This window comes from Oncorhynchus nerka, linkage group LG5 (genome assembly GCF_034236695.1).
Source record: "Oncorhynchus nerka isolate Pitt River linkage group LG5, Oner_Uvic_2.0, whole genome shotgun sequence".
Classification (NCBI taxonomy): Eukaryota; Metazoa; Chordata; class Actinopteri; order Salmoniformes; family Salmonidae; genus Oncorhynchus; species Oncorhynchus nerka.
The window spans coordinates 32,872,251-32,882,154 of record NC_088400.1 but is presented as its reverse complement, the minus strand read 5'-3'; the positions used below and the strand labels follow the sequence as shown (position 1 = coordinate 32,882,154).

The following is a 9,904-nucleotide window of genomic DNA, read 5'->3' as shown; positions in this document are numbered from 1 at the left end:
TGTACTGTAATGAAATTAAATGAAAATGTGATACTACCTGTGGAGCGAGGCGGAATGCGACCGGGTTGTTGAGTTCTAATCGGTAGACTAGATAGCTAGCTAGCAGTGTCTCCTACGTTAAGGACGACAAATAGCTGGCTGCGTTGTTGATTCAGGGGCTAGCTGGCTAGCTAGCTAGCAGTGATGATTACGTTACGTTGCGTTAAAATAACGACAATAGCTGGCTAGGTAACCTAGAAAATCGCTCTAGACTACACAATTATCTACACAATTATCTTTGATACAGAGACGGCTATGTAGCTAGCTATGTAGACGGTGGGCGTTAGCTAGCTGGCTAGCTGCTGGGCAGATACGTTAGGACGACGAAATACGATAATTATGCAATTATCTTTGATACAAAGATGGCTATGTAGCTAGCTAAGAAGAAATTGCTAAGATTAGACAAATCAAACCGTTGTACTATAATGAAATGTAATGAAATGTAATGAAAAGTTATACTACCTGCAGACCGAAGTGCAGACCGAAGTGCGGATACGACTGCGGTTGTGGTGCATTAATCAGAAGCCACTGACAGATTTCTTGATAGGGCTGCGCTCAGAGTATCCTGCCTTGGCAAATCGTGCTGTTAAGACACTGATGCCCTTTGCAACCACGTACCTATGTGAGAGTGGATTCTCGTCCCTCACTAGCATGAAAACTATATACAGGCACAACCTGTGTGTGGAAAATGATTTAAGACTCTCCAATACAACCCAACATTACAGAGTTATGTGCATCCTTTCAAGCACACCCTTCTCATTAACCTGTGGTGAGTTATTCACACCCTTCTCATTAACCTGTGGTGAGTTATTCACCATTTGTGATGAGCAAAAAAGGTTTAATATGTAAGACTGATAAATAAAGAGTTAAATATTGATTATTTAATATATTATTATTTGTGCCCTGGTCCTTTAAGAGCTCTTTGTCACTTCCAATGAGCCGGGTTGTGACAAAAACTCACACTCATTCTTATGTTTAATAAATGTATTGTGTGTGTGTGGCAGGATTACAATTATGGCAAAAAAACAACATTTCAGAGTGGCTCACCCTGGTGCTAGAGGGGGTACGCAGCTGGAGGTTGAATGTTTGAAGGGGTACGGGACTATAAAAAGTTTGGGAACCACTGCAGAAGATGGAAAGGTAGAAGGGCCCTCAAGTCATTCTTGTAAATTTGACGAATGTCAAGAAAAATCACACGTGAAGTAGAAAGATGCAAAACAAATTCATCAAATCATGCTGAATTAATATAAATAGAAAAGTTGAAGGCTTCATTTAAATTGATTGAAATGTAGCTATGAGTAAAGTAGCCTATAATTTCTGAATCCCCCAACAATGTTTTTGGTGTCATATTTTAGTCGTTCCAGCTCAGCTCCAGCATGATTCACTATGACAAAATCCCGTTGGAATGTGTTTGGGTTGTGGTGCATAGTCGATATTTTTAACTATCCCAACAAATGGAGTTGGGCCTCTATAACTATATCTATTGTTTTTATTTTTTTGTTGTTGTGTGATTTGGACTAATCCCCTCTACAACACGGAACTCCACTAATCTACTGACGGAACGCAAGAGGTGGCTAACAACAGACCTCCATCCTATGCTAGCTTGCTACCGATGTCCTGGCTAGCTGTCTAAATCGCCGTGACCCCCAAACCAACCTCTCCACTCCCTGGACCCTTTTGATCACTCGACTAAGGATGCCTCTCCTTAATGTCAATATGTCTTGTCCATTGCTGTTCTGGTTAGTGTTTATTGGCTTATTTCACTGTAGAGCCTCTAGTCCTGCTCACTATACCTTATCCAACTTATTAGTTCCACCACCCACACATGCAATGACATCTCCTGGTTTCAATGATGTTTCTAGAGACAATATCTCTCTCTTCATCACTCAATACCTAGGTTTACCTCCACTGTACTCACATCCTACCATACCTTTGTCTGTACATTATACCTTGATGCTATTTTATCGCCCCCAGAAACCTCCTTTTACTCTCTGTTCCAGACGTTCTAGACGACCAATTCTTATTGCTTTTAGCCGTACCCTTATTCTTCTCCTCCTATGTTCCTCTGGCGATGTAGAGGTGAATCCAGGCCCTGCAGTGCCTAGCTCCACTCCTATTCCCCAGGCGCTCTCTTTTGATGACTTCTGTAACCGTAATAGCCTTGGTTTCATGCATGTTAACATTAGAAGCCTCCTCCCTAAGTTTGTTCTTTTCACTGCTTTAGCACACTCTGCCAACCCGGATGTTCTAGCTGTGTCTGAATCCTGGCTTAGGAAGACCACCAAAAATTCAGAAATTTTAATTCCAAACTACAACATTTTCAGACAAGATAGAACTGCTAAAGGGGCGGTGTTGCAATCTACTGCAAAGATAGCCTGCAGAGTTCTGTCCTACTATCCAGGTCTGTACCCAAACAATTTGAACTTCTACTTTTAAAAATCCACCTCTCTAAAAACAAGTCTCTCACCGTTGCCGCCTGCTATAGACCACCCTCTGCTCCCAGCTGTGCTCTGGACACCATATGTGAACTGATTGCCCCCCATCTATCTTCAGAGCTCGTGCTGCTAGGCGACCTAAACTGGAACATGCTTAACACCCCAGCCATCCTACAATCTAAACTTGATGCCCTCAATCTCACACAAATTATCAATGAACCTACCAGGTACACCCCCAAAGCCTTAAACACGGGCACCCTCATAGACATCATCCTAACCAACTTCCCCTCTAAATACACCTCTGCTGTCTTCAACCAAGATCTCAGCGATCACTGCCTCATTGCCTGCATCCGTAATGGGTCAGCGGTCAAACGACCTCCACTCATCACTGTAAAACGCTCCCTGAAACACTTCAGCGAGCAGGCCTTTCTAATCGACCTGGCCGGGGTGTCCTGGAAGGATATTGATCTCATCCCGTCAGTAGAGAATGCCTGGATATTTTTAAAAAATGCCTTCCTAACAATGTTAAATAAACATGCCCCATTCAAGAAAATTAGAACCAGGAACAGATATAGCCCTTGGTTCTCCCCAGACCTGACTGCCCTTAACCAACACAAAAACATCCTATGGCGTTCTGCATTAGCATCGAACAGCCCCGTGATATGCAGCTGTTCAGGGAAGCTAGAAACCGTTATACACAGGCAGTTAGAAAAGCCAAAGCTAGCTTTTTCAAGCAGAAATTTGCTTCCTGCAACACTAACTCTAAAAAGTTCTGGGACACTGTAAAGTCCATGGAGAATAAGAACACCTCCTCCCAGCTGCCCACTGCACTGAAGATAGGAAACACTGTCACCACTGATAAATCCACCATAATTGAGAATTTCAATAAGCATTTTTCTACGGCTGGCCATGCTTTCCACCTGGCAACTCCTACCCCGGTCAACAGCACTGCACCCCAACAGCAACTCGCCCAAGCCTTCCCCATTTCTCCTTCTCCCAAATCCATTCAGCTGAAGTTCTGAAAGAGCTGAAAAATCTGGACCCCTACAAATCAGCCGGGCTAGACAATCTGGACCCTTTCTTTCTAAAATTATCTGCCGAAATTGTTGCCACCCCTATTACTAGCCTGTTCAACCTCTCTTTCGTGTCATCTGAGATTCCCAAAGATTGGAAAGCAGCTGCGGTCATCCCCCTCTTCAAAGGGGGGACACTCTTGACCCAAACTGCTACAGACCTATATCTATCCTACCATGCCTTTCTAAGGTCTTCGAAAGCCAAGTCAACAAACAGATTACCGACCATTTCGAATCTCACCATACCTTCTCTGCTATGCAATCTGGTTTCAGAGCTGGTCATGGGTGCACCTCAGCCACGCTCAAGGTCCTAAACGATATCTTAACCGCCATCGATAAGAAACATTACTGTGCAGCCGTATTCATTGATCTGGCCAAGGCTTTCGACTCTGTCAACCACCACATCCTTATCGGCAGACTCGACAGCCTTGGTTTCTCAAATGATTGCCTCGCCTGGTTCACCAACTACTTCTCTGATAGAGTTCAGTGTGTCAAATCGGAGGGTCTGCTGTCCGGACCTCTGGCAGTCTCTATGGGGGTGCCACAGGGTTCAATTCTTGGACCGACTCTCTTCTCTGTATACATCAATGATGTTGCTCTTGCTGCTGGTGAGTCTCTGATCCACCTCTACGCAGACGACACCATTCTGTATACTTCCGGCCCTTCTTTGGACACTGTGTTAACAACCCTCCAGGCAAGCTTCAATGCCATACAACTCTCCTTCCGTGGCCTCCAATTGCTCTTAAATACAAGTAAAACTAAATGCATGCTCTTCAACCGATCGCTACCTGCACCTACCCGCCTGTCCAACATCACTACTCTGGACGGCTCTGACTTAGAATACGTGGACAACTACAAATACTTAGGTGTCTGGTTAGACTGTAAACTCTCCTTCCAGACCCATATCAAACATCTCCAATCCAAAGTTAAATCTAGAATTGGCTTCCTATTTCGCAACAAAGCATCCTTCACTCATGCTGCCAAACATACCCTTGTAAAATTGACCATCCTACCAATCCTCGACTTTGGCGATGTCATTTACAAAATAGCCTCCAATACCCTACTCAACAAATTGGATGCAGTCTATCACAGTGCTATCCGTTTTGTCACCAAAGCCCCATATACTACCCACCATTGCGACCTGTACGCTCTCGTTGGCTGGCCCTCGCTTCATACTCGTCGCCAAACCCACTGGCTCCATGTCATCTGCAAGACCCTGCTAGGTAAAGTCCCCCTTATCTCAGCTCGCTGGTCACCATAGCATCTCCCACCTGTAGCACACGCTCCAGCAGGTATATCTCTCTAGTCACCCCCAAAACCAATTCTTTCTTTGGCCGCCTCTCCTTCCAGTTCTCTGCTGCCAATGACTGGAACGAACTACAAAAATCTCTTAAATTGGAAACACTTATCTCCCTCACTAGCTTTAAACACCAACTGTCAGAGCATCTTACAGATTACTGCACCTGTACATAGCCCACCTATAATTTAGCCCAAACAACTACCTCTTTCCTAACTGTATTTAATTTATTTATTTATTTTGCTCCTTTGCACCCCATTATTTTTATTTCTACTTTGCACATTCTTCCATTGCAATACTACCATTCCAGTGTTTTACTTGCTATATTGTATTTACTTTGCCACCATGGCCTTTTTTGCCTTTACCTCCCTTCTCACCTAATTTGCTCACATTGTATATAGACTTGTTTTTTTTTTTTTTTTTTTTTTTTTTTTACTGTATTATTGACTGTATGTTTGTTTTACTCCATGTGTAACTCTGTGTCGTTGTATGTGTCGAACTGCTTTGCTTTATCTTGGCCAGGTCGCAATTGTAAATGAGAACTTGTTCTCAACTTGCTTACCTGGTTAAATAAAGGTGAAATAAAAAAAAAAAAGTTGAGAACGGTATTTTACTCAGCCTATGTCTTAAGAACACAAACAGACACAACAATAGAACGAATCCACCTCTGCAGTTCACTGTGATATGGAAATACTATGTTCCTTCATTAGCTTACATTTGATTAACGATTTCATAATTATTTCAAATTTCCTTGGAGTTCAAGGTAAGGCTAATGACCGTTTTAGTCTACCACCTAGTGGTTAAAACACGAACAGCAGGCTCGTTTTCTGTCAATGGATTTTCCTGAGTTATCTTTGGGTCATTCAAGTGTCAAGAAAGTTTCACCCCTGTCTAAAACACATCAAATGATCATGATTCTGAGCACAGCAAGTCTCAATGCAGTAAACTCGACTAGAAGTATGGGAAGTGGTGGAAAAAGTACCCAATTGTCATACTTGAGTAAAAGTAAAGATACCTTAATAGAAAATGACTCAAGTAAAAGTGAAAGTCACCAAGTAAAATACTACTTGAGTTTTAAAGTATTTACTTTTAAAAATACTCAAGTATCAAAAGTAAATGTCATTGCAAAAATGTACTTTAGCATCAAAAGTATAAATAATTTCAAATTCCTTATATTAAGCAAACCAGTTGGCACAATTATTCGTGTTTTTTTTTTTAAATTTGCGGATAGCCAGGGGCACACTCCAACCCTCAGACATCATTCAGAAACAAAGCATTTGTGTTTAGTGAGTCTGCCAGATCAGAGGTAGTAGAGATGACCAGGGATGTTCTCTTGATAAGTGCTTGAATTTTACCATTTTTTGTCCTGCTAAGCATTCATACTTTAGGAATGTAGTGAAGTAAAAGTTGTCAAAAATATGAATAGTAAAATAAAGTACAGATACCACAAAATACCACTTAAGTAGTACTTTAAAGTATTTTTACTTAAGTACTTTACACCACTGAGTATGGTGCTACGTTAGAATATAGGCAGCATTAGCTGTGGTTTATCTTTCCACAATATGTCTTTATCTTTCAGGAAGGGCAGGCCTCCAATTGATGCATGGTCGACTATTATTTTCACTTCAAAACTCACAGCAATTTCCATAAAATAATAATCCCACCCATATGCTCAAATCCATGAAAATGTCTTTATCTAGGCTGGCTGAGGAATTCGTTCAAGGTAAACCCCGCCCCCCCCACACACACACAATCACAATCACACACACGCACACTACTTCTCTGTGGTGACAAAACTGTCTTGGCCTCTAGTGGATATGGAGATATGTATCTCATTCTCCATCAAAGGTATTTTGGAACAACATATTTGAGTGGGGTCGGCGTAGACAGCGAGGCTAAAAGGATAGATAGTCATTTGTTCTGCGAGAAATTACACTAGTCAATTGTGAGTGTCGGCTTAGTTAAAAAATAAATGAAAGTGCGTAATAAACAGGGATTCCATTCATGAAACCTCTTGTCTTGGATATTCATCTATCAACCCGTGTCATCCCATTATCATCATCATCATCATCATCATCATCATCACCCTACGATTTTCATATAGCCATATTGAACTAGATAGACAAATATAATATATTTAATCATAGTTTTACACAATACAAATAATAAAACGTTAAGCTCAGAATTACACAATAGATATACATAAGAGCGTATTACAGTGCTGTAATATAACATGTTTTATATTCAAAAACAAACAAAAAACATACACCATTATATAGAACTTGTTCTCAACTAGCCTACCTGGTTAAATAAAGCTGAAATAAAAATGAATATAGACCTACACGTAATGACATTTAGTCCAGTTTGGAACAGGGAGCGTAATAGGTCTCTATGTCATTGTGCCAAATGAACACGTAACGGATACTCACAGCGTCTGGACTATGCATAGTCAATTTAACACACCCCTCCATGAACACATTCATAACACACGTTACCTAAATCCTACAGACGTTACCAGCTGAGTTTAGTATCGGGTTCTACTTGTAGGAGGTCCGGGCCTCTCTGAGAGACCGATCGTAGGGCATGGAGGCGAAGAAAGAGTTCCTCAGCTGACAGTTGATGAAGAAAACGATGAGCAGCACGAGCAGAAACAGCAACAGACATATTATCATGTAGGTGGCCAGGTCCGGTTTGTTCAGCTCCCCGTCCTCCCGCATCCCGCCCCTGCTGCCCGTGGGCAGCGCCGCCATGTTCACCGATCCGTGAGATGCGTTAACGGACACGGTCTCGTGCGTCTGGAGGGCCATCCCTAGGTCGAAGTCTAGTGCGTTGGTGGAATTCAGCAGGATTTGTCTCAACATGACCTCTCGCGTCACCGGCGGTCCACCCGGTCAACGTTCAACTGGGAAGGGAGTAAAATAGCAGTTTCTAATCCCAGATCAATGTATTTAAACAGTTCACAAAAGACAATAAGAACACAATTGGGCTACATACCCCTGTGGAAAATGATGACGGACATGGAACGACATGGAGTGTGTCAACAGCGCAAAGGAACCGAGTGTCTCTATCCATAATAGCGTACCTCATACGAATCCGTTACTTACTCAAATCAAATACTTTGTGTGTTCCGCGTAGAGTCCCCGCAGGTGAGATGGAGATCCAGGGAAACAGAGACCGCATTCCCCAGGCTTTGTTTGCTCTGTCCAATCTCTCCCAGGGAGGACGCACTCTGGAGAGGCGGTGTTGTTTTGGCACTAAATCCGCCGCGCTAACAGACCATATGCCGCCTGTCCTTAAGCCGCAGAACTGAATTTCGCATATCCATGTATGTCTAAGTCACTCAAAATAACCATAGTTTGTCTAGTCTCGTTACCGGTGATGTAGGCCTAAACCACCATGCAGGAGCTTCTCCGGTCGTAGCGATGAGATTATGAGGACGGAATTCCTCTGATATCATTAACAACTTGAATCCTCTGATTTCTTTATTGAGAGTTATTACCGTAAACACCAGAGTAGCCTTTCTGGACTGTAAAGTGACAATGTCGCCCACTATGCAAATTGAATGGCTACTTGGTATAATTGGTCAAGTTTATAAGGTTGGTCCAAGTGGCTCCTTAGCGCGCTGTAATGTCTTGGTTGGAACGCGGGAAGAGAAAGAGTAGGCAAGGGGCAAACCGGTTCACTCCCGGTTTCTTCTCGCGCTCCACTCACGTTCTTATATCCAGGAAAGGTCGATACATCTCGGTTTTGAGTGCCTTCAACTCAAAATGATCCCCTGACGGGAATATCGACCTAGACCCGAAGAGAATGGTGGGAGAGAAACAGAAAATGTATAGAATACATAAATATTCTTCACCAGCTCCCGATGGAGCTCTTTCTCTCTCTCTCCATTTCGTATACAGCTTCCTCCCTGCTTCGGTTTGTGTGTTGTGGGGAGAGGATAGATTGATTACCGAGAGGGGAGAGAGGGAGAGGGAGCGCGCCGGATGGGCTGTGCGCGCAGGGTTGGTGAGGAGATGTCATTGGACAGGGATGTGTTAAAGTCAAGCGAGTAATATGACGCCTTGTCTCCCGCACCCTCTCTCGTTTTTCTCCCAACAGGTCCTTCTTCATTTGAAAAAAAGTGAGTGAAACAATTGTTAGGGCAGTGCGGAATCTCTCAGGGTAATTAAAACAGAGAGAGAGAGAGAGAGAGAGAGAGAGAGAGAGAGAGAGAGAGAGAGAGAGAGAGGACAACAGCACAATTAGACCCAACCAAATCATGAGAAAACAAAAAGATAATTACTTAACACATTGGAAAGAATTAACAAAAAAACAGAGCAAACTAGAATGCTATTTGGCCCTACACAGAGAGTACACAGCGGCAGAATACCTGACCACTGTGACTGACCCAAAATTAAGGAAAGCTTTGACTATGTACAGACTCAGTGAGCATAGCCTTGCTATTGAGAAAGGCCGCCGTAGGCAGACATGGCTCTCAAGAGAAGACAGGCTATGTGCTCACTGCCCACAAAATGAGGTGGAAACTGAGCTGCACTTCCTAACCTCCTGCCCAATGTATGACCATATTAGAGAGACATATTTCCCCCAGATTACACAGATCCACAAAGAATTCGAAAACAAATCCAATTTTGAAAAACTCCCATATCTACTGGGTGAAATTCCACAGTGTGCCATCACAGCAGCAAGATGTGTGACCTGTTGCCACGAGAAAAGGGCAACCAGTGAAGAACAAACACCATTGTAAATACAACCCATATTTATGCTTATTTATTTTATCTTGTGTCCTTTAACTATTTGTACATTGTATATATATATATATATATAATATGACATTTGTAATGTCTTTACTGTTTTGAAACTTCTGTATGTGTAATGTTTACTGTTAATTGTTGTTGTTTTTCACTTTATATATTCACTTTGTATGTTGTCTACCTCACTTGCTTTGGCAATGTTAACACATGTTTCCCATGCCAATAAAGCCCTTGAATTGAATTGAATTGAATTGAGAGAGAGAGAGAGAGAGACATGAGCTGAGCTGAGCTTGGGGAGGTGGGGAG

At 42.5% G+C, this 9,904-nt stretch overlaps 1 protein-coding gene across 2 annotated transcripts; it reads right to left on the bottom strand.

Moving 5' to 3' along the window:
- Positions 1 to 5,247: 5,247 nt before the first annotated feature.
- LOC115137589 (small integral membrane protein 32) lies at positions 5,248 to 8,813 on the bottom strand. Of its 2 annotated transcripts, none has more exons than XM_029673907.2 (2): positions 7,839 to 8,813; positions 5,248 to 7,746 (listed from the first exon to the last, which is right to left on the bottom strand). In XM_029673907.2, the coding sequence occupies exon 2, from the start codon at positions 7,703 to 7,705 to the stop codon at positions 7,382 to 7,384; it is 324 nt and encodes a 107-aa protein (XP_029529767.1). In that variant the 5' UTR covers positions 7,706 to 7,746; positions 7,839 to 8,813; the 3' UTR covers positions 5,248 to 7,381. The 2 variants fall into 2 exon arrangements, with proteins under 2 accessions (XP_029529767.1, XP_029529768.1); XM_029673908.2 differs by having other exon boundaries at positions 7,949 to 8,811.
- Positions 8,814 to 9,904: the final 1,091 nt, after the last annotated feature.

Excerpts from the sequence above, each read along its gene's own strand:
- LOC115137589 (XM_029673907.2), bottom strand. The coding sequence starts at position 7,705 with ATGTTGAGACAAATCCTGCTGAATTCCACCAACGCACTAGACTTCGAC.